At 42.4% G+C, this 25,054-nt stretch overlaps 1 protein-coding gene across 1 annotated transcript in view; it reads left to right on the forward strand.

The window, feature by feature from the left end:
* Positions 1-7,176: 7,176 nt before the first annotated feature.
* The window catches only part of GOLGA5 (golgin A5), a 32,754-nt gene continuing 14,876 nt past the window's right edge, over positions 7,177-25,054 (forward strand). The window contains exons 1-6 of the mRNA XM_042944137.1: positions 7,177-7,431; positions 9,547-10,120; positions 17,216-17,443; positions 19,198-19,417; positions 19,873-19,996; positions 21,466-21,669. Coding sequence (XP_042800071.1) covers positions 9,577-10,120; positions 17,216-17,443; positions 19,198-19,417; positions 19,873-19,996; positions 21,466-21,669 — 1,320 coding nt within the window. The 5' untranslated portion in view covers positions 7,177-7,431; positions 9,547-9,576. The remainder of the gene's footprint in view (positions 7,432-9,546; positions 10,121-17,215; positions 17,444-19,197; positions 19,418-19,872; positions 19,997-21,465; positions 21,670-25,054) is intronic.

Genomic DNA, 25,054 nt, shown 5'->3' on the forward strand with positions numbered 1-25,054 from the left:
TCTCCACACTCTCGTTAACACAACATGAGTGTATGTTTGTGGGATTTTCAATTAAACATTTGGCTTATGGCCCAAACAAAACAAACAAAACAAAAGCAATTAATTGAGGTTGCAAACTTAGGACCACCAATCCCGGTTCAATTATTCATCTCAAAAATGAAGCCTGGGAAGTGGGACAGTCTGCTGAAGCTCACACAGCTAGGAATAAAACTATGATCAGAACAAAGGTCTTACGTTCAGCCTAAATATATTCTAGTTCATTATAGTCTGATACAATTATTTTCTGATAAAATTGAGAGTCAGAGATTAAGACACTTGAAACTAATTGATAGCCACGTAAGAATCCAGATCATCCCATTTCTGCCTCTTTCCCATGCTGTCTCAACTCGTACATTATTATTCATTCGTTACTCAATATGTCAGACCATCCACCATGCTCTGTACTTTCCTAGGCTCTGACGATACAGCCACAGACAAGACAGACACTCCCTGCCCTCCTTCACGTAACCACTCTTGTGTAAATGCTATGAAGCAGAAGAATAGGGTGGAAGAAACAGCTGTGTGATGCTAGTCAGGTGGGAGACACAGAAGGGGAGTCACTCCCCACAAGGAGCTTATATTTTTACATCTGGGGGAGGCAAACACTCTGAGATGTTAGCGTATCCAGTTTATTAGGAAATCTTAACTCACTTGGGGCACCGCAAGGAAATAAATTCAATTTCTTCCATTCATTCTCTTCAACTACACTTTTGATTTGTAGGAGATCCCACTTTTTCTTCTGAATGATAGTTTCTTTGAGACGATCTTGCCTGATTCTAGAACTTATTAAGACAGAGTTGTCCTAGTATTTAACATTCAGCTCTGTTTAATTTCTTCACTTAGATTCGAGTTATCACCTGGTATCATTCCCTTTGGGTTGCAGGATTTCCTTTAATATTTAGTATATATTATATATTATTATGTAGTTATTTCTCTAAGGCAGATCTACTAGCCACAAATTCAGTGTTTATCTGGGAATGTCCTCATTTGACTTCATTTTTGAAGGGTAGTTTTGTTAAAGAATTCTTGTTTGACAGTTTTTTTTCTCCTTTGGCCCATCAAATACGCCATCCCACTGCCTTCTGTCCTTTATTGTTCCTGGCATCAACCTTTATTCTTATCCCCTGTATGTGATGAGTCACTCAAAAGTCAGGCAGTTTACAAGTCTGCCTGCCCCATCTTTTATTCTACTGGGCTTTCTAGTGTCTCCTCTGTATCTGTGCAAGGCTTTGTATTGAGCCAGGATAAGAGAGCCAGGCTCTCTCAAGATTCTCCTGAGCTTACACAGCCTTGCAAACAGCCTCCTCCCAGACCCCCAGGGTATGTGGGAGCTTATCAAAGTCCGTTATGGCTGCCTCATTACCTGGATCTCCCTACTAAACTTCTAGGAGGCTTTCTTGTCAGTTGTTGGCTCAATCAATATTGCAACCTTGGGCAGCTGCAATGTTGGAGTTCCAAACGGAGGCTTCCCCTGGGTCATGAGGCCTTTCTGGCTCCACTCCAAACCAAGGTGCCCTCTCCTGCACAAAGCTGCTGGTTTCCCAGCTTTCCCAGCCCTGGTAGAACAATCTCCATGGACCTTTGGTGGGAGTTTGGGCATCTCTCTGGGCTAAAATGTCATACACCCTCACTCTTCCTGCCAAAAGTTTAGGACTTTTCTTGAATAAATACTTCTTAATTTGTGCTATGCCTTTGATTGATTTCCAGGGAATTGAAATGATTTTTGTCACAGTTTTGTATAATCTCATCATTGCCAATGATGGGGACGGGATTTGCTGAGTGCCTCACTCTACCATTCCCCAAGTCACAATACAGCTCTGGTCATTTAAAACTTTATTCTTAAACTCGATTCCAAGTCCTCCTCCCTGGAGGAGCACCCTCCCTGCTCCCCCTAGAGCAGACTAGCTTGGTTGCACTAGAGGCTTAGAGTGGAGGCTGAGGTCTCCGTCTGGTCCTCACATGCCTTCTCTCCCTTCGGTTTTGAGGAGTTAGCCCCTCTGGTGGCATGAGGACAGGGAGGAAGGGAAAAGAAAAGAGCACATTTTCTTACCTACTGGACAAGGCTGTGCCCTCTCTCTCTTGGTTGTGCTGTTGCTCTGGCTAACCCAGCCTGGTTTCAAGGACTTCTGGGTGGCAGGTCTCTATATGCTGACTCTCTCAGGGAGTATATGTAAAAATTCTTGAAACATTCTTCTGGGGGCCTGCCTGCTGCTAATATATTTGACATGGAGATTTGGCTCTGCTTCAGCTTCTTTTTTTTTTTTTTTTTGCTTCAGCTTCTTTTATCCTCATCCCCTTCAATGTTTAAAAGCACTAACCTGGCTTCAGTCCCAGACATACAACTCACTCCCCGTGTGACCGTGCAGCTGCACCCCAGCAGACTCTAAGCTTAGGGTAGGTGATGGTCTGGTGAGGTCAGAGGAGAGACCGGGAGACAGCGATTGAGACACAGGTTTACTGGGGTACTTTACATATAGGGAGCCCAGGAGCAGCCGACTGGACAAAGCATCCGCTTCTGGGATCTACATGCAACAAGTTTTTACATCACAGCACCTTAACTTAGCAAGTATCAGTGGCCCTTCCCCTCCTTGGATGGCCAGAGTCTCAAAGAGATCAAGCAAGGCCTGCCACCTAGACAATCTTTCTGTGTGTGTGTATGTGTGTGTGTGTGTGTGTGTGTGTGTGTAAAGATTGTTACTTTTTTTTTTTTTTAATTTACATTGAAATTAGTTAGCATCTAGTGCAACAATGATTTCAGGAGTAGATTCCTTAGTGCCCCTTACCCATTTAGCCCATCCCCCCTCCCACAACCCCTCCAGCCACCCTGTTTGTTCTCCATATTTAAGAGTCTCTTCTGTTTTATCCCCCTCCCTGTTTTTATATTATTTTTGTTTCCCTTCCCTTATGTTAATCTGTTTTGTCTCTTAAAGTCCTCATATGAGTGAAGTCATATGATTTTTGTCTTTCTCTGACTAATTTCACTTAGCATCATACCCTCCAGTTCCATCCACATAGTTGCAAATGGCAAGATTTCATTGTTTTTGATTGCCGAGTAATACTCCATTATATATATATACCACATCTTCTTATCCATTCATCCATTGATGGACATTTGGGCTCTCTCCATACTTTGGCTATTGTTGATAGTGCTGCTATAAACATGGGAGTGCGTGTATCCCTTCGAAACAGCACCCCTGTATCCCGTGGATAAATGCCTAGTAGTGCAATTGCTGGGTCATAGGGTAGTTCTATTTTTAGTTTTTTGAGGAACCTCCATACTGTTTTCCAGAGCTGCACCAGCTGGCATTCCCACCAACAATGCAAAAGAGATCTGCTTTCTCCGCATCCTCGCAAACATCTGTTGTTGCCTGACTTGTTAATGTTAGCCATTCTGACAGGGGTGAGGTAGTATCTCATTGTGGTTTTGATTTGTATTTCCCTGAGGATAAGTGATTTTTAGCCTTTTTTTTCATGTGTCGGTTGGCCATCTGGATGCCTTCTTTGGAGAAGTGTCTATCCATGTCTTTTGCCCATTTCTTCACTGGATTATTTGTCTTTTGGATGTTGAGTTTGATAAGTTCTTTATAGATTTTGGATCCTAACCTTTATCCAATATGTCTCCCATTCTGTCAGTTGCCCTTTAGTTTTGCTGATTGTTTCCTTCGCTGTGCAGAAGCTTTTTATTTTGATGAGGTCCCAGTAGTTCATTTTGGCTTTTGTTTCCCTTGCCTCCAGAGACGTGTTGAGTAAGAAGTTGCTGCGGCCAAGATCCAAGAAGTTTTTGCCTGTTTTCTCAAGGATTTTGATGGCTTCCTGTCTTACATTGAGGTCTTTCATCCATTTTGAGTTTATTTTTGTGTATGGGGTAAGAAAGTGGTCCAGGTTCATTCTTCTGCATGTCGTTGTCCAGTTTTCCCAGCACCACTTGTTAAAGAGTCTGTCTTTATTCCATTGGATATTCTTTCCTGCTTTGTCAAAGATTAGCTGGCCATACGCTTGTGGGTCCATTTCTGGGTTCTCTGTTCTGTTCCATTGATCTGAGTGTCTGTTCTTGTGCCAGTACCATACTGTCTTGATGATTACAACTTCATAGTATAGCTTGAAGTCCGGGATCGTGATGCCTCCTGATTTGGTTTTCTTGTTTAAGATTTCTTTGGCTGTTTGGGGTCTTTTATGGTTCCATACAAATTTTAGGATTATTTGTTCTAGCTCTGTGAAGAATGCTGGTGTTATTTTGATAGGGATTGTAGATTTGATAGGGATTTTATGTAGATTGCTTTGGGTAGTATTGACATTTTAACAAGATTTGTTCTTCCTATCCAGGAGCATGGAATCTTTTCTCCATTTTTTTGTGTCTTCTTCAATTTCTTTCATAAGCTTTCTATAGTTTTCCATGTATAGATTTTTCACCTCTTTAGTTAGATTTATTCCTAGGTATTTTATGGTTTTTGGTGCAATTGTCAATGGCATCAATTCCTTGATTTCTCTTTCTGTTGCTTCATTGTTGGTGTATAGGAATGCAACCGATTTCTGTGCATCAATTTTATATCCTGCAACTTTGCTGAATTCAAGAATCAGTTCTAACAGTTTTTTGGTGGAATCTTTTGGGTTTTCCATATAGAATATCATATCATCTGCGAAGAGGAAAAGTTTGACCTCCTCCTGGCCGATTTGGATGCCTTTTATTTCTTTGTGTTGTCTGATTGCAGAGGCTAAGACTTCCAATACTATGTTGAATAACAGTGGCTAGAGTGGACATCCCTGTCTTGTTCCTGACCTTGGGGGGAAAGCTCTCAGTTTTTCCCCATTGAGGATGATATTAGTGTTAGGTCGTTCTGGACAATCTTTGTTATAAGGGAGACACTCTGGGTTGGCCACCCCCAATGCCCCTGACCTTGAACACTGAACAACACATTCTGCTGCACATTCTGCTTGATAGGAATATGGACAGAGGAAAAGATTTCTACATTTTCAAGATAGTGATTAACAGGGGCATTCAGGGTATGCTTGCACAAACAAGCTATCCAGCAGGTACCATACAGTGACCGTGGGAAAGTAACTAAATCTCTCTGAATCTGTGTCTTCGTCTATAAGAGGGGGTTATGTGTTAGTTAAGGCTCTCTGTCTTAATCTCTCTCTTAATCTCATTAGTTAAGGCTGTGTAAGATACAGTGCCAAATCTCAGTGCCACCTAGAAGCAAAGGATGGGGCACCTGGCTGGCTCAGTCGGTTAAGTCTCTGACTTCAGGTCAGGTCATGACCTTATGGTTCATGAGTTTGAGCCCTGCGTCGGTCTGTGTGCTGACAGCTCAGAGCCTGGAGCCTGCTTCGGATTCTGTGTCTCCCACTCTCTCTCTCTGCCTCTCCCATGCTCATCCTGTGTCTCTCTCTCTCTCTCAAAAATAAACATTTAAAATTTTTAAATAAATAAATAAAAGTGAAGGTTTATTTTTCACTCCTGTAATGTGTTAGATGTGGGCTGCTTCGCATCTTTTTCTTTCCAGGTCCCAGGGGGAGGGAGCAGCCCTAACTGGACTAGCCATTCTCATGAGAGAGGAAAAGGATCAAGAGAGCTGATAGAAATATAATGGGTCTTGGGGCGCCTGGGTGGCTCAGTCGGTTGAGCCTCCGACTTCGGCTCAGGTCATGATCTCGCGGTCTGTGAGTTCAAGCCCCGCGTCAGGCTCTGTGCTGACCACTCAGAGCCTGGAGCCTGTTTCAGATTCTGTGTCTCCCTCTCTCTCTGACCCTCCCCTCGTTCATGCTCTGTCTCTCTCTGTCTCAAAAATAAATAAACGTTAAAAAAAAAAAAATTTAAAAAAAAAGAAATATAATGGGTCTTAACACTTTTGCACAGATGTGGTGAAAGGCCTTCTGTTCACATTTCATTGGCCAAAGCAAGTCACAGGATCAGGCTTGACCTCAGGGAGGCTAGAAAGGACACTCCTCCTACAGAAAACATTGCAACCACCTGGCAACAGGTAGTGATGTATAATCCTTACCAGGAAAAGCTACATAAAACCTGAGAACAAGACCACCTATCACAGGATAACAACAGCACCTTCCTTACAGTTGTAAGAATTAAATGAGGTGAGTGTTGGTGGTATAGTGATGAGCATAGCTGCCTTCCAAGAATTAAATGAGGTGAGGCACATCCGATGCATAACCGTATCCTGCACTTAATAAGGGCTCAGAAACTGTTAGATATTATTATAATTATTACTTCCAGCTGCTGCTGAAAGTGTTTCCATTCGCTAGACTGGGCTGAACCTGACTTGGGAAGAAGAGAAACAGGAATTGTAATCACTCCCAATATTCAATTGGAGAATATAAAACACTGAGTCTAAGGACACAAGCTTTCGAGAACTGTGGACTCCTCATTAAGACAGATGATTTTAGACAAGCTACTTAACCTCTTTGAGCCTTAGTTTCCTCAACCTGAAAATGGGGATGTATGGGACTATGTTGTAGGCTTGTCCACAATTAGAGCCAAATTAGCCCAATCCTGTGCACCATAGCAGGAGCTGAGTATTTAATTATTGAGTGTGGATTTTAGACTATTTTCAAGTATTCTAGGAACTGTATGCATAACATAACTACAATATTGCTGTATGGAAAGACCCATTATGGGTCTTTTCCATCGTTTGGGTCTCGGCTTAAAGGTCACCTCTTCAGAGAGATCACACCATTTAAAGTGTTTCCTCCACCTCCAGTCACTTCTCCCTTTTTGTCTGTACAACTTTGATAGCGTTCTTAAAATCGTCTTGTTCAGTCATTGGTTTATTTAAAATCCGTCTCTGCCACTAGAAAGGAATCTCCAGGAACTCAGGGATCTTGTTTTCTGTATTCCCATCTCCTGCCCTGGGTCCTCAGCATCCTTACCCTAAAAACTGGCAGGCGAAGAGGGAAAGGTGAAGGCTGGGGGTCCACCTAGGTCTCACGCCCCGCCCAACTCAGGCCTCAAATTCCTTCTAGGCGGGGTACCGCCTCAGTCACCCCGCGGTGCCGCCCAGGGTCCCGCCCCCCTGGGGGGCGTGGCCTACAATGTTATGCCGGCCGCGTGCAGACCGTCGTCCTCCAAGGGAGGAGAGCTACGTCACACGCACCAGGCGGAAGAAGGGCGTGGCCAAGAGCGAGGCCCCCGCAGCCGCCGGCGCCACCGCCTGAGTCGCCTCCAGGTGGCTGTTGTCGGTCCCGGGCCGCTCAGGCAGCTCGGAAGCCACTCTGTTTTGGGGTCCTCGCCGCCCTTCCACGTCTCCCGGAAGAGTAGCGGGGCCGCGGCCGGGCCGGGACCAGGTTTCGTCTGCCTGGCCCTCTAGCCGCCGGCTGCCGAGGTGGGGGGCGGCCCTGGCGGGCGACGAGGCCGCGGTGCAGCCGCTCCGGAGTCCTCAGGTGAGGCGGCAGCTGAGCCCAGTGGGCCGGACGGGTCCGCCTAGGGCGTTAACGGCCGTAGGTGCGGGGTTGGCGTCCCCTAAGCGGAGACTCTGGTCTCTGCGCTTTTGGGGGGCTGAGGGAGAGGGCAGGAGAGCCCCCTGGGGCCTCAGCCGGCATTGTTGAGTACCCTGCCCTCTCCTCCCTCCCCGCCCCCCGCCCCCAGCCGGGTTTGGCAGCTCCTCCCCCTCCAGAGGTTCAGCCTGGCAGGTGGGGAGCGAAGCGGGGGTCTGTACTCGCCTACCTGAGATCTGTTGACGACAAAGTCCCTGGGACCGACCGACTGACCCCCAGCCTCCCTTCCTCTGTGTTGACACCTGGCCTTCGAAGCAGACCCTGCCACTGCTGTCTGCGGACCCATCCCCAGCCCACGCACTGTCACCCTCTCTTCATCTCCGTCCCTGTGGGCCATTTCCTGGGACAATGCCTGAGAAATTAATTACTTGGGGGCACTGCACCTCTGAAGTCCGCTGGAGTTGTCAGTGGGGCAAGTGCCCAGGACCGCTGTTTGTATTTAATTGGATAATCAACATTAAGGCATGGGGTTTTGTTTTAAAGCCCCATTAACTTTAAAAATAGGAGGCGAGATATAGGGGGTTAATAAGTATGCTTTGACTCCTTTAATTAGTAAGGATCATTTGCCGCCCAGTCGCCACCAATGTTTGCTTGAGAATAATGCTTGACATCTGTAAAGAGTTTTACATGTTACAGAGCACTGCACCTCCATTTTCATTTGAGGTCACATAAACTGTGAAATATACAGGTATATAATAGTCCCATTTTGTAAGGAACAGGTTTAGAGGGTGAGTTTCTTCTTGAGGTTATTCAGTTACTGAGAGGCTAGATGGGAAAGGCAGCGGTTAAAAAAAAAACTGGGTTTGGCTGACTTAGATTGGAGTTGCTAAGCTGCCATCGAAACTCTGGGATCTTTCTAAATCTTTTCCCCGTTTGTGAAAAAAGAATACTGCTACTTACTACGTAATGTGGTTGTGAAAATTATGTGTGATAAAGGTAATGATTGTATGGCATTTGACATACAAACTACATTCAGCAGTATTTACGGATGCCTGCTGTGTGCTGAGAATTCAGTGGTAAGCAAAACAGACCTGGCCTTCATCCAGCCACTTCCCTCCTCCTCTTTCCAATAGGAAGAGACAGAAAAAAAAAATCATAAAACATGGAAGGTTGTGAGAGTAAAGCCTAGCATGCGAACAGAGAATGATAGAACCTAAGCTAGATGGAGAGAAAGAGAACTGTGTTTTGGAGCTCATGACATTCAGGTGAAGTTTAAGAACAAGAAAGAGTTAATGACGAAAGAGCGTGCCAGGCACAACAATGTGCACATTCAAGAAATGGTTGTTGACTTTTTTAGTACACTTCTGTATCTGTAAGGACTAATTACTTCATCATTCCGATTCATTCTGGCACACCAAAAAGTACTCAGATCTATTTATCAAATAAATGGCTGTGCAGTCATTTTTTTTTATTCTGAACTCAGCCAGTGTGCACATAGTAGGTACTGAGAATGTATATTATTGTAAGTGTACTTTAGACAGATTATATATGTGCACATCTAAATTATCCATAATACTGCTGCATTTAAACATGGAGATTTAGTATCAGAAGTTTCTTCAAGTTTTAGCACCTTAAAACAAACTTCAGGGAATTCTTTTTATTTGGTTGAGCTGGAATTTTACTATATTGATTATTTGCTACTTACGTTTGCTACAGTAACATTTGCCTATTGTTGAAATAGGAGTTATAACAGTAGAGATAGCTGTAATTATTATGGTAATAGCAACTACTAAAATGAGTGTCTACTGCGTGTTAGGCCTTTTGCAGAGTTGTTTTTATAGATTACTTCATCTTAAAGCCGTCCTATAATGTGAATACACTTATTTTCCTCATTTTCCAGGTAAAGATTCTCAGTTTCAGTGAAGTCGTTTGCTCAAGGTTACATAGCTAGTAAGGGGCAGCGCTAGGCTTTCAGTCCAGGACTGCCTGACTGCGGAGCCTGGTCTTCACTGCTGTGCTCTGCTGTTATGCCATACTGACCACTTTATGTCCTTTTTACAGGTTCACCAATAGGATTATTCTGCTACCATCATGTCCTGGTTTGCTGATCTTGCTGGGAAGGCAGAAGATCTTTTAAATCGAGTTGATCAAGGGGCTGCAACAGCTCTCAGTAGAAAAGAGAACACTGGCAATATCACATATAACAAAAATGCTGACTATTCTGAACTTCAGCAAAATACAGATTTGACTTATCAGACTGGATCTAAAGCTGCTTATATTTCCTCAGCAGCTGATAACATTAGAAATCAGAAAGCCACTCTCTTAGCTGGCACAGCAAATGTGAAAGTAGGATCTAGGACATCAGTGGAGACCTCTCATTCTGTTGAAAACACATCTGTTCCTAGGCCTTCATCCCAGTTTGTTCGAAGAAAAAAGTCAGAACCTGATGATGAGCTGCTGTTTGACTTTCTTAATAGTTCACAGAAGGAGCCTACCGGGAGGGTGGAAATGAAAAAAGAAAGGAGCAAGACACCTGTCCTTCAGAGTTCTCGGACAGCAAGTGTCGGTTCTGTGAACACCAGCGTGACCACCGTCAAAACCGTTGAGGAAAATCCTTCTAGGAGCCAAGGCGATGGTAGTTAATCAGCCCTCTGGTTTCTTTTAGAGTTAAGCAAATGGGACGTGTCATAACCTGAAATGTTCTGGTAGTGTTTCTCATCCTCTGTTATGTTACCTTTCCCCACTGGTGTAAAGGCAGCTTCTAAAATGTGGAATGAACGTGATAGACGACACGGAAGCCATTAGTCAGTGTACAGTTATAATAGGGACCTTTGAATGTTGTCTGTTGGATACCTTTACCCAGCCTAGCATCTAAGAAATTCTGCCCAGGATGATTCTCTAAGATATTTTAAACTACCAAAAAAAAAAAAAAGACAATTTTGAAATCTGAAAGAAAACATAATTTTGGACTTGGAACTATCTCAATTCATTTCTTTTTGGGATGATAAAATAGGAGGATGTCCTTCACATTTATTCTGGATTGTGAGGGCTTTTTCTGTGTGTGTGTGTGTGTGTGTGTGTGTGTGTGTGTGTGCGCGTGTGTGTGTTTACCCCTTGCATCCCTCAGAAATGAAGCTGAGAGACTGAACTTCGATCCGAGTTGAAGGGTTGAAGGCATTGACCTGGTCGTGAAGTAACAGTTTAGAATTCTGGTTTTCATTGCTGTGAAATTACCTGTATATATAGATCTTCTCACCTGCAAAAATGAGGTTAACGTGGTAATATGGCTGATTCAGGTACCTACTAACCATTTTAAAATAGCAAACACATGGTAGGTTCTTGCAGAGATTCTTTATAAAGTTGGTGATTATTGGAAGCTTGTTATTTTCTTAAATATTAAAGCTTCTCCCGTAGTCCTGGCTGTTGGTGAATAAAATCTGTCAAGATAAAGTGGTAAAGAGGCAAGTGTTTGGGGCTTTCAAGACAGGATCATGCAGTAACAGTTGACTATGTACACACACTCCTAAATTTCTTTTTAACAGGGTCGAGAGGGCGAGAGAGACATGTAAACATAATTTATGGGGCACCTGGGTGGCTCAGTCGGTTGAGGGTCTGTCTTCAGCTCAGGTCATGATCTTACAGTTCGTGAGTTTGAGCCCCTGCATCAGGCTCACTGCTCTCAGTGCAGGGCCCACTTGGATCCTCCGTCCCCTTCTTCCTCTGCTCCTCCCCCCCTTTCTCAACAACAACAACGACAACAAAACTATAGTATATTAGTATATAGTATAGTAAATACAGAAATTGAAATACGGTTAGAGTATTGTGGAGCCATTAAGGAGAAAGTAAGGTATTCAGGTAAGGATTCACAGGGGGTCTGTGGTTTGAGTTGAGTCTCAAAGAATGAGTAGAAGTTTCCAGGTGAAAAAGAAGAGGGGTTGGAGACAGCATTCTATGCAGAGATTCTGTACACGTTTGGTAGAGTAGTTGTGGGCACAGTGTGTAGGAGACAGCAAAAGAAAACGAAGGTAGCAAAGAAGGTTGGGAGCTGTTTGTGAAGGCCCTTGTATGCCTCCGTTTACATGTTTAAACCCATTATTCGTATACATCATTCTCTCTTAAAGAGTGGTCCCTGGACAACATGCGTTAGAAGCACTTGTGTGATTAATAAAAGTGAATTATTGTGTGCCTCCCCAGACTTCTTGAATCGGACTTTCCGGGGCTGGAGGTAGGGCATATGATATTTTTGTTGTTGTTCTCCAGGAGATTACTAGGGCCAGATAAATTGTAAGTGCCATAGCAATGGGATGCTAATAGAGGTCTTTCAAAGAAAGTTGATATTTTTCTACTTTTAAGGAAAACCGCTTACATTTGATTGTAAAGGAGTCAAAGGAAACCTGTTGACAGGGAAATGAGTTAGAATCAGTTAATACGTGGGAGTTATAAAGATGAAGTTTTGTTTCTCTAGGGCAGGGTCTCAATCTTGGGACTGTTGGGTGGAATAAATCTTTGTTGTAGGAGGCACCATCCCTGGCCTCTTAATCCATTCGATGCCAGTAGCATCCCCAATTGTGATAACCAAAAATGTCTCTCTCTTCCCCGCCCCCCTCTCTATGTCTGCCTGTCTGTCTGTCTATCTATCTATCTATCTATCTATATCTATATCTATATAGCCAAATGTCCCTTGGGAGCAAAATCACCCTAGGTTGAGAAGCAGTGCCCTAGGATGCCTAGAAACGTCTATAAATGGAATTGCTGGGTTGTAGGGTGTGACAGGGTTCCAGGTACGGTAGTATACCAGAATTGTTTTCTCAAGAGGTGTACCAATTTATACTTGAACAACTATGGTTACTATTGCTTCCGCTCTGCATTTTCACCAACATTGGATATTTTCAGTGACTGTGTTTTGTTAATCAGGTGTGTTGTTATTTTTCTCCTTACTAATGAGGTTGAGCATCTTTTCAGATATTTATGCAGGTTTCGTCTTCTGGGAAGTGCTATTCAAGTCTTTTGATCAATTTTTTCCAATGGATCATTTGTCTTTTTCCTTATTGATTCACAGATATCCTTTATATATTCCAGATGGTGATTCTTTCTACACCTCCTTCTGTTTTACCTTGGTTTTCCCCCACTTCTCTCTGTGGTATCTCAGTAGAGTTCTTAATGTACATGAATTTAGCGTTCTTTTCTTTGTGGTATGTTTTTTTGTGTCTTAGAAAATTTTTTCCTGTCCTAAGGCCATAAGGATATTTTCCTGTATTCTAAAGGTTTTATAGTTTTTTCTTTCATATTTTTATGTTTATTTAAAATTTGGGGGTTTTTTAGATAAACGGTGTAAGGTAGATGCCTATCTAGTTCCATTTTTTCCCCCCATACTGTTATCTCAGCATTAGTCATTGAAAATATTTCCTTTCCCTGTCAATCTGCAATATCACCCCTGGCATTTTGTGCCAATACCACGCTGTCTTAATTCATGTAGTTTTATAGTGTTTTGATATCTCCTAGAGCAATTTCTCCCATCTGGTCTTTCAAGAATGTTTTGGCTATTCTTGGACTTTTTTGTACATCCATATTCATTTTAGAATTTGCTTTCCAAGTTTCACAAAAATTCTTACGGCCTTTTTATTGGGAGTCTATTGCTTCCGTTTGGGTGAGAATCAGCATCTTTACAAAACTGAGGTTTCTCACCCATAATAACATGGTACAATTTCAACTTAGTTTTTAAGTGTCTTTCTTTAAGATTTTATCATTTTCTTCATGAAAGTCTTGCATATTTTTTGTCAGATTTATTCCTGGTAGTTTATATTTTTTGAAACTTGTAGATGGCATCCTTTTTAAAGTTTTACTTTCTGTTCCTGATGTATTGGCTTTTGACACACAGCAGCCTACATAGCTCTTAATCTTTTATTTTTCTGTACATTCAGATTTTCAACAACACAGTATCTGTAGATAGTGAGACTTTGGTTCCTTCTTAACCCTTTAATCTTTAAAAAGAATCTTTTTCTTGCCTCACTGCATTGGCTTGGGCTGAGAACCAGTATCTTGTTCTTTGTCTTAACCATGGTTTGACAGTTTAACCAAATACAATGTCTATGTTAGTTTTTTTATAGGTACTTTTTATCAGGTGAATACTGTATCTATGTGTATCTAGTTTGAGTTGTGTTTTCTTAAGTTTACTTATTTTGAGAGCGAGAGCAAGCGGGGAGGGGGACAGAGAGAGGGAGAGAGTGAGAATCCCAAGCAGGCTCTGAGCTGTTAGCACAACATAGGGGTCAAACCCACAGCTGGTGAAACCGGTTAACCTACTGAATCACCCAGCCATCCCTCTAATTTGAGTTTTTATGTTGAATTTTTACAGTGTTTTTTCCTGTATGTATATCATATGATTTTTTAATATGCTTTTTGTTCCTTAATATTAATATGGGATACAAATCAATTGACTTTTTTAAAACCTAAAACCAGACTTGACTTTGAGTTTGCTAATATTCCAGTTAGGATTTTTGCATTTATTTCGTAAGTGAGAGTGACCTGTAATACTGTTAGGTTTTAATGTTACAGTTAGCCTTATAAAATGAATTTGAAAGTGTTCCCTCTTTTTCTGTTGTCTTAATTATTTGATGTAAAACCGAGATTATTTATTCCCTGAATTTTGCTGGAACTCACTGGTAAAACCATCAGGTCTGGAGTTTTAACTATTGATTCTATTGGTTTTCCATTTCCTCTGTTTTTGGTGAGTTACATTTTTTTTCCTAAGAGTTTGTCTATTTCATATGTACTTTGGGGGATTGTATTTATTTTACTTAATTTTAGGAAAATAGTAAAAGGGTCATAGCTGAAACCTTAACCCAATTGGACACCAACCTAATCATTCATACTAACCCTGCAGAAACCAAAGCTTGATCACAGATACTACTAGAAGAATATCAGTATCTGGCACTGTGATAAATGCCTATTTTTTTAAACAGTGTTAATGAAGTATAACTGACGTATAATTAACTACACATACTTAAGTATACAATTTGATAGGTTTCAACATCATAATACGTTTAAAAATTCATTGGCATAATGTTTGTGATATGTCCCTCAAAAGACCATTTTAATTATCTCTAGCAGATTTCTATTTTGTTAATTACTGGTCTTTATTGTTAATTTTTGCTTTGGGGTTTATTCTGTTTTAAAATTGTGTGTGTGTGTGTGTGTGTGTGTGTGTGTGTGTGTGTGTTTATTTTGAGAGAGAGAGAGAGAGACTGAGTGTAAGTAGGGGAGGAGCAAAGAGAGGGAGACAGAATCCGAAGCAGGCTCCAGGCTCTGAGCTGTCAGCACAGAACCCAATGGCACGGCTCATACCCATGAACCGTGAGATCATGACCTGAGCTGAAGTCAGACGCTTAACCAACTGAGCCACCCAGGCGCCCCAGGTTTTATTCTGTTTTTATAGCCTTTAACTCATTTTCTTCCTTTCATTTTTGATGTATATGTTAAATACAAAAAATGTCTTTTTATTTATTTTTTTAAAATGTGTATTTATTTATTTATTTTGAGAGAGAGCAAGCAGGGACGGGGCAGAGAAATGGGGAGAGAGAAAATCCCAAGCAGGCTCTGTGCTGTCCGCTCAGAGCCTAATGAAGGGCTTAATCCTACAACCCTGGGTTCATGACCTGAGCCGAAATCAAGAATCGGATGCTCAACCAACTGAACCACCCAGGTGCCCCTATAAATGTCTTTTTTAAATACTACTTTATATATATCCCACAATTTTGGATATATACTTTCTTTCTTTAAAAAAATTTTGATTTTGGGGCGCCTGGGTGGCTCAGTCGGTTAAGCGTCTGACTTTGGCTCAGGTCATGATCTCACAGTTGGTGAGTTCGAGCCCCGCGTCGGGCTCTGTGCTGACAGCTCAAAACCTGGAGCCTGCTTCACATTCTGTGTCTCCCTCTCTTTCTGCCCCTTCCCTGCTCATGCTCTGTCTCTCTCTGTCTCAAAAATAAATAAACATTAAAAAAATTTTTTTTTTTTAATTTTGATTTTGGAAATTTCAGATATATCAAAGTAGATTTTGATGACTCCCTCCAATAATACCTATTATCTGACTACATTATCTAAACAGTTTACAGCTGTTCTTATTTCTTTTATACCCTCCCGTTTTCCATCCCTTCCTCTACCTGCCACAGAATTATTTTGAAACAAATCACAGATCTCCTATCATTTCTTCTAGAAATATTTCATTTGATGACCCTAGAGAAATGCAAGCTTTAAAAACAAACATCCACACCATAATCACCTTAAAATTGTAATAATTCCTCAGTATCACCTAATACCTAGTCATTGTTCAGATTTCGATTTCTCATAATTTTTTTGTGTATATTGAAATGCACAAATCTTAGCTATACAGATAAATGGCTATGCCTATGTAACCCACACTTTTATTATGATAAATAACATTTCCTTTGTCCCTTTGCCTCATGTCTCTTTCCAGTTCATCTTTCTACCCCATTTCCCCAACTACCACTGTTCTGATTTTTTTCACCTTAGTTTTTCTCCTATAACTTCCATATAAATGGAATCATATAGTATGTCCACTCTCTTATCTTTTTCCTCACCACATTAGTAAGATCCATGGATATATCAGTAATTTGTTCTGAGTATACCACACTTTAGTCTCTTTTATGGACAATGGATTGTTTCCAGTTTTGGGTTATTGTAAATAAAGCTGTTATGACCATTTTTGTTCTTGTCTGTTTGCGGGAAAATGTTGTCATGTCTCTAGGAAGTGGAAACCTGGGAAGGGAATTACTAGGCGAAATGGTAGCTGCATATTTAATTTCATAAGAAACTGAAACCTTTTCCCACAGTGGTTATACCATTTTGTGCTCCCACCAGTAAAATCTAGGAGAGCTCTGGCTGCTCCGTGTCTTTGTCAGCATTTGGCATCGTCCTCTTAATTGTAGCCATTTTAGTGGGTGTGCACTGGTTCTCGTGGTTTCAATCTGCATTTTTCCTTGATCACTGATGATGTTGAGAACTTTTTTATACGATTATGGGTCAGTAGTTTATCTTCCTTTCTGAAGTGTCAGCTCTTTTGCCTGTACTGTTACTATTTTCGTCCATTTTATCATTTAGCTATATAACTGTACGTCGTTTTTTTAGAGCAAGTTAAAAATGCATCTGCATCACATTTTGTAACAAAAGCAGGATGAATCTGAATTTGTGAATCTCTAGCTCCTTGAGTAAGACCTTTTAGACTCAAGTTTGGTATGTAACAAATTGCTCGGACATATTATTACTCTCCTTGCCTTGAAACCCACAGCTGTTCTTTTGTGCCTTTCCCGTATTTTCACTGTTGGGACTTGTCTCTTTTTTTAAGAAAATACTTTAAAGCCCAAAGGGAGACTGAAACCCTTTTTACCTAAGTCCAACCACTTAAATTCTCTCTGGTTTTCTCCTTCCCAGAACTGTATTCTTGTGTCTGTTCTGCATCACCATTCATTCAGTATATCCAGACTTTGAGATCCTTAGAGGTCTGTAGCCTCCAAGTAGGACAATGAAATTTCATCAGAAGGAAGTCTATTGAAAATTTACCCTGTATTTTATTTAAATTTAAGCTGTCATTTTAGCTGTAGCAGTTGACTTGAGCTAAAAGGCATTCTACCAAAGTAAGCTACTCATGTGTATGCAGTGCCTGTTCTGGTGTAACAAAAGTGTATTCTTTTTTTTTTTTTTTTTTTTACAGAAACCTCTAATAATTCAGATTCTGGCCATGAAGTTCAAGAGGATTCTTCAAAGGAAAATGTATCATCAAGTGCTGCCTGCACTGACCACAATCCAGCACCTACTCCTGACGGCAAATCACATGAACTGTCTAATCTTCGGTTGGAGAACCAACTGTTGAGGAATGAGGTTCAGTCTTTAAATCAAGAAATGGCCTCATTACTTCAAAGATCCAAGGAAACTCAAGAAGGTAGAGCCTTATTTCAATTGTGCAGGGTTAGGAATTTAACATTTCAAAAATAAACGAAGATTTGATTACATCAAAACTTAGAAATATTTCAGATGAGACTTATAAAATAGCATTTTCATAGAAACAGGGCCCAGATTTAGAAGTGAGACCAGTCATCCTCCCACCGACCTGAACCAGAACATTGGCTTGTTTGGTCATTCTTTAGGAATCATGAAATTTAGGGACTGAGAATGGAACATCAGTAATCATCTGATTCATTGGATCGATTTATTCTGAGCATTCAGGGGGAGCTGCTCATGAACCAAAGGTGTGATTAAACAAAGTAGTGGGCACCAGTGGGCGAGGTCACGGTATTGCACTGCTCCTGGGGCTGTAAAGCAAACATGGAATTCAGTTTGAAAAGTGCTGTCTCGAAATGTGCAGTGAAGTGGCCCTAGAGTAGAAAACCCTTGGATTCCTCAGAAGTAGATAATTTAAAAGTAAAAAAAAAAAAATCCCACAAGTGAGGTAGTGGTGGGGAATATGTTAATGTTAATGTAAGTGTGGCCAAGGGAAAATAAGACAAGTCTCTGCCCTGGATCCTGGCAGTGATTAGAAAGGAGTGTAGGGACAGTGGGAAAGTTTGGCCAAGATGTGGATGGAGGCCCAGAAGAGTACAAGAGGAAGGAAGTTTAAGACTTGTTGGGCTGACTTTAGAAAAAACTTCACTTTACCAGACTAATGTGGACATAGAAATAGAGCCTTTCCTGAGACCATGTAGAGTTTGCTTTGATGTTAATTTTGTTTTGCCGGCAGACTGTTGTTACAGATCATATGTAAGGATGTGGAAATCTTTACTGCACTGTTCTTTCTAGATTTAAAAAATAGAGGGCACCTGGGTGGCTCAGTCGGTTAGGCATCCGACTTCAGCTTGGGTCATGATCTCATCGTCTGTGAGTTCAAGCCCCGTGTTGGGCACTGTGCTGACAGCTCAGAGCCTGGAACCTGCTTTGGAGTCTGTGTCTCCATCTCTCTGCATCTCCCCCACTCGCACTCTGTCTCTCTCTTTCTCTCTCTCTCAGAAATAAATAAGGACCAAAAAAATTTTTTAAAAAAAAAGCATCTTTTTGGGGTGCCCAGGTGGCTCAGTTGGTTGAGCGTCTGACTTTGGCTCAGGTCATGATCTCATGGTTTGTGGGTTCGAGCCCTGCATCAGGCGCTCTCTAGTCGGCACAGAACTCACTTCGGATCCTCTGTCTCCCTCTCTCTCTGCCCCTCCCCCACTTGCACTCTCTCAAAAAATAAAACATTTAAAAAAATAGCATCTTTTTGCTACGATGATTGAGAGAAACAGATTCTTTCCTGTGTTTATCTTCAGGTTTTGACTTTGTTTGGTCTTACTGGAGCGTATGCCCTTGGTTTGGATTTGCATTCGTCCTGTCTCTAGCAGAACTCTACGAATCCACCGACCATTTTAGTGTTGTGAATTCTGCTCTATACTGGTTTTGGCTCCCAAATACTTTATGCTATGTCTCAAAAAATTTTTTTTTTGTAGAAGAGCAGCTATTATCATGCCCTGTTCCAGCCTCTTAACTGTAATGTAGATGTGAGTGTTGGCCTTGAGAAGTGGGTATCCCATTTGGAGCAGATAGTCTGAAGATACGTCTAAGCCCCCAATTTTGGCAGTCAGTCCTAAAGGCGCAGAGGAGAATCTGTGTGTGCTGTGAGAAAGGCGTGTCTGCTTGGATAGAGACATTTCTCTCTGTCTTTTTTAGAATTAAACAAAGCAAGAGCAAGGGTTGAAAAGTGGAATGTTGACCACTCAAAGAGTGATCGAATAACTCGAGAACTTCGAGCCCAGGTCGACGATCTGACTGAAGCAGTGGCCGCAAAGGACTCGCAGCTGGGTGTGCTGAAAGTGAGGCTGCAGGAAGCCGACCAGCTACTGAGCTCCCGCACAGAAGCCCTGGAAGCCTTACAGAGCGAAAAATCGAGGTAGCTCACTCTAGAAGTCATGAACAAGGGGGCTGGGAAGTTTCTTTCCAATACAAGTAATGATAAACACTGTAGTATATCCCACTTTGTGGAAACTTAGCTTTTGAAATTTACAGAGGGGAAATTTATGTTTTTTTTAATGTGAAATGTGTGTGATTAAAAGTCGATTTACTAGTTGAATCTTGAGATGCATTGTTAGCAGAGTCTGCATTTAAAAATATTTGAAGAACGTCGGGTCATTAATCTTTTGACATATGATGATATGTGCTGTGTGCTTATATTTGGATGCCTAAAAATATAGGTTACGTTCCATTAAAAGGCAGAAAGATTTCTTTAAGAATATTTTAGTCAAGCCATCTTTTTTGTGCTTATAAGCCAATGCTCTAAAAATTATTCTGCCTGACCACTTGTACACTGTGGAAACGAGCCTCTTCGAGTGATATCTTGTCTTTTAGAATAATGCAGGATCACAGCGAAGGTAGTAGCCTGCAGAACCAAGCTCTGCAAACCCTTCAGGAGAGACTGCATGAAGCGGACGCCGCCCGGAAGAGAGAGCAGGAGAGCTGTAAACAGATGCAGGTTCGAGAGGAGGCATGACTTTCCTAACACATTTTCTCCCAAATAAAACTCTGCAGTGCGTTTCAGAAAATTCTCTTTCTGTGACAAAATCCAAGTATTTGGAAATTTAGCTTGATCCTCGCTAAATTTAATCCTACGTATTGAAATACATTTAAAATGAAGTTCAGTATCCTTTATGATTGACAAGGTATCGGCAGGGGGACGTGGGGGCTCTTCTTCTGAGAGGGTACTTGAAGGGACGACGCACAGGTCGGACAAGGGTCCCAGAGGGGAGGGGTGTTACGCTCTCTTGACAGAAAGCTCTGTCACATAATAAAAGGGGAGCAGCCCCTCAGCACCCCTTAAAAAAGGAAATACAATTAAAATAGTTAATGTTCATTAGAGACAGACATTTTCACTTAATTTTGTTGTGCAACCAACATTACCATTATTTGATTAAAAGCTGATTTGGGGCTTCTTTCTTACAACTAGATGGTGCTGAGAAGCTTTTGAATAAAACAGAAAAATGTTGCTGATGTGGGTCATCTTGTTTATGTTTTTATTTAAGCTTTTTCTGATTCCATTTTATCTGATTTCATTTATTTCTAGAGAGATGTACCTAATACATACTTCTACTCTTTAAAAAAACCCTTTCTTAAAAATTTTTTTTTAAATTTAATGTTTATTTATTTTGAAAGAGAGAGAGTGCAAGCAGAAGAGGGGCAGAGAGAGAGGGTGATGCTGAATCCAAAGCAGGCTCCAGGCTCTGAGCTGTCAGCACAGAGCCTGACATGGGACTCAAACTCATGAGCCGCGAGATCATGACCTGAGCTGCAGTTGGGACGCTTAACCGACCGAGCCACCCAGGCGCCCCTAAAAAAATTTTTTTAAGTAGGCTTCATGCCCAGTGTGGAGCCCAGCGCAGGGCTCACTTCAAGACCTGAGCTGAGATCAAGAGTCAGATGCTTAGGGGCGCTTAGGTGGCTCAGTTGATTAAGTGTCCAACTTCAACTCAGGTCATGATCTCAAGGTTTGTGGGTTCCAGCCCCACGTCAGGCTCTGTGCTGACAGCCCGGAGCCTGGAGCCTGCTTCAGATTCTGTCTCCCTCTCTCTCTCTCTGCCCCTCCCCTGCTCATGCTCTGTCTCTCTCTGTCTCAAAAATAAATAAAAACATTAAAAACAAAACAGATTTCCAAGCCTAGTCTTAGAAGTTCCAATTCAGTAAGCCTGGGGAAAGCCTTCGGTGGCTGCATTTTTTTTAAAACTCCCTAATTGATTCTGATGCATTGCCATGTTTGGGAGCCAGCAACCTTAAATTCTCTATTCTTTAGCTCTTAACAAATGAGGTGGTATGTTTTGTTTTGTTTTTAAACCTCCCTGTTAGGTTGTTGGACTGAGCTAAAAAAAAATCCCCTAAGATATCTGATTAGGTGGTTGTAAGATATATCTCAAAGGAAATGATGTAAGCAGATACAAAAATTTGTCACAGAACGAGTTTGCCGCACGCCTTAATGACATGGAAGCGGAACGGCAGAATTTGGCAGAAGCGGTGACCCTGGCCGAACGAAAATACTCGGACGAGAAGAAGAGAGTTGACGAGCTGCAGCAACAAGTCAAAGTGTTTAAGTCCAACTTGGAGTCCTCTAAGCAGGAACTCATCGACTACAAGCAAAAAGCTACTAGAATACTCCAAGTAAGCTTGAGATGTACACTGCGGATGTTGGGATTCGCCAGTTGGGAGACACTCTTTGACTCCACGTTGATCTGTGAGAGGATTTGTTCGTGTTTGGCTGGGTTGGCTCACGTCAGGTGCCTTACTCAGAGGTTTTGTAAAAGGCTAAAGTGTCCCTTGTTCCAACCACCTTTCTTTCTTTTTGCTTAAAATTCATTCTGCCACTGCCCAGGCCAGGCCCGCCACCTGTCATCTTAACCACGGCTATATCGATGGTCGATGATCGGTGTTAAGCAGTCACTTCCTTCTTCCTTGCTGATCCTCCGTCAGGTTTTTCAGGCAGCTTCCCCCGCCTGGTGTCTCAGCCGACCTTCCCTTCCACTCCGCTGAAAAACACTGTGTCAGTCTCCAGCGAATGTAGTCTTCAGCTTCTCCTTCCTTTGCCTCCTATCGGAGGGAAACGTCTGCTTTCGTCAGGAGGCATTTTCAGCCTGTGCGTTGGTTCCCACTCCACCTCATTTAAGCTCCTCCTCCTGAGTCTGTCCTCTCCCTGTTTTTCCCCTCTCTGCTGCCTTCTTCTGGCTCAGCATACTCAAGAGCACATGGTCGCTTAGCGGAAGAACAGACAAGGTCTTCGAACTCCTGCCTAAGGAAAAAAACCATACTTTTGGCTTTTTGACCACTTCGATCCATTTCCTTGTCCTTTCTCTCAATGTCAGACTTACCAGAATTTTTGTAAATATGCTGTCTCTATTTTAGACCTGGTAACTTTAACTCCTTCGTGTAATTTCTGTCCCTGCTACATTTCTGAAATTGTCTTCCCAGAGGCCTTTAATGACCTGAATATGTACTTTCTTCCTTTCTTAGTTTCCACCCACTTTGATTTTGGTGGAGTATTGGACACTGTCAGCCCCCCTCCCTTCTTGAAACTCCTGCCTTCTGGTGCCACTCGCACTGCCTTCTCTCTCTCTATCCTCTCTCACTGCTCTTTCTGTCTGTGTTGGGCCCTCTTCCCAGTCTCCAAAGAGGAGAGTCCTCCCAAATTCCATCCTAAGCCCTCTCTAACTCCTTTCTTCGCGTTATCATGTATATATCCACTCTGCCTGTGTCTGCCACCTTGATGTGACTTCAGCTTGTCTCCAAGCCTAACTTCCTGACCTGTTTCTAAGTGCCTGCCGTGTTTCTCTACATGGGGTGTCCCATCCCCCAAACCAGCTTATTCATTCTCTTATTCATTCTCTTATTTCGGTAAATATCATGCCTTCTTCCCAGGCAATAGAGCGTGAACCACAATGACATTTTGACTCCACCTTTTTCCTTTAGCTCCTGCCTCCTGTTGGGTATGAGCACCTTTTTGATTCCTCTTTCATGAGACAGCATGTCTGTCTCCTCCAAACCATTCCAATTATTTTTGCTGTGTCACTCTAATTCATTTAAAAGGGTCCTTATTGAGTACTTAACTATTCACGAGGCATTATGGTAGGTGCTGAGGGTATGTCTTCTTTCTGAAAAGAGCAGTTAAGTTAGTAAAAAAAAAAAAAAAAAAAAAAAAAAAAAAGCCTGAGGTAATTGGTGGGATGAAGTTATCGATGCATTAAGCCCTTAAAATCTGCCGGGGGGAGTCAGGGGCAACTGGAGATGCCGTATAAAGAGGAATTGGAGGAGGAGTAGGAAGACTTGTGGGGAGGAGATTTCTGATAGGACAGCCTGTGCCCTTGCAAAGGGGGCCTGAGGGAGCATGGCATGGCATATGTGGTGGACGGCAGCTAGTTCCCTTGACCATGACGGTTAGGGATGAAGAGGCGAGAAAGAGAAGGAGCGGAAGGACTGGCCGTGATGAGGATGCGAGGGGAGAGTTGGCACGGGACCCGGCTCTTAGGAGGTGCTCAGTGAATTGCCACGGATGTTGAGGGGTGAGGACGGGATGGCGAGATGGAGACGGTAAAGAGGAGGGTATCAGAATGGATGGTGAGGAATAGTGAGGACTGGTCTAATTTGTGGTAGTGAGGGTGGCAGACGGGACAGACTTGGAGGAGGTGGGGTGTGCGAGATGGAGAGATTTAACTGGAGGGGGGGTGGAATAGAAGTGCAAGGAAGGAGGACTCCGGTTTTCTGGTTTGAGTGCACAAGAGATACTCCCCTGCCGTGTGGCAGAGAAACAGGGAAGCCGGTAGGCTAGCACTGGAGGGTAGGACAGGCGATGACGAGTTTGCAAAACTGATGTGACATTGGGGTGAAAGTTTTAGGAAGGCGATCAGAAATACAGGCCTGGAGCTCAGCACAGAGGTCTGGGCCTTAGCCCAGAGAGAGACGGAGAATTATGTTTATTATAGAAAATTAGAAAAAATACAGAGAAGTTTGAAGAAGTCGCCCAGAGTTCTACCACATAAAAAGAAAAGACTATTTTTGATGGAGGAGAGTGCCTTTCAAATATTTCTATCGAAGGTGAAAGAGCTGATGGTCATTACTGCTGGCCTAGAACAATAGCACTTTTTAAACTAGTCTTCCCACATTAAATCGCTTTTTCCAACTCCTCTTTTCTACCAGGGGTTGGTAAACCTTTTCTGTAAAGGGCCAGATAGTACATATTGCAGGCTTCGCAGGCTCTCTGTGGTCACCACCACATACTCTTTATTTTTTTTATGATCCTATAACCGTGTAGAAACCCTCCTTAGCTTATGGGCGGTCCACCGATAGGCCACAGGCCAGATCTGGCTCGTCAGCCGTAGTCTGTGAATGCCTACTTTATACCCCTGCGAGATTAACCCTCCTAAAATACAGCTCTGGTCATCTCACTTCCCGGTCTACTTTTTGATCATTTGTTTTGGCCCGCCAAATAAAAGTCAAACATTTTAGCCTGGCATCTGAAGCCCCCACAGATTGGGCCTAACATAGTACCTCAGCACATCTCTCAATACCCTGATGCTGTTTCTTGTATACCCTTGTTCACCCTGATGCTGTTGCATTTTTATGCTTTGCCCTGTCTTCTCTATACCTGTCCAAATCCTAGCCATTTTTCAGGATCAGCATAACTGCTCCTTTCCGGGAGAGCCTTCTCTTCCCCAGAAGTGGTTTTTCCTTCTTGGAACTCTGCGGGTAGTCTTGGCAGATGCCTCTCTCAACTTGCTTATTGCCTTTTACTGGATACTTGTAACGTCTCTTCTGGTTTATAAGGCTGAGGGTACCATCCCAATGGGGACATCTTCGTGACACAGACACTTAGCACAGTGCCAAACCCTCTGTAAGCGTTCCGTAAATATTTGTTGAGTAGCATGTGATGGAGGAAAAAAGCATGAGGAAGGAGGAGAAGAACATATGAGAAGAATCTTGTTAATAACAAGTTCTCAACAATAACATGGGCCTGGGGACCAAAACCCAAGGATGGTCTGCGGCAAGGCTCTAGTGC

The sequence above is a fragment of the Panthera leo genome, chromosome B3, assembly GCF_018350215.1.
Source record: "Panthera leo isolate Ple1 chromosome B3, P.leo_Ple1_pat1.1, whole genome shotgun sequence".
NCBI classification, from domain to species: Eukaryota; Metazoa; Chordata; class Mammalia; order Carnivora; family Felidae; genus Panthera; species Panthera leo.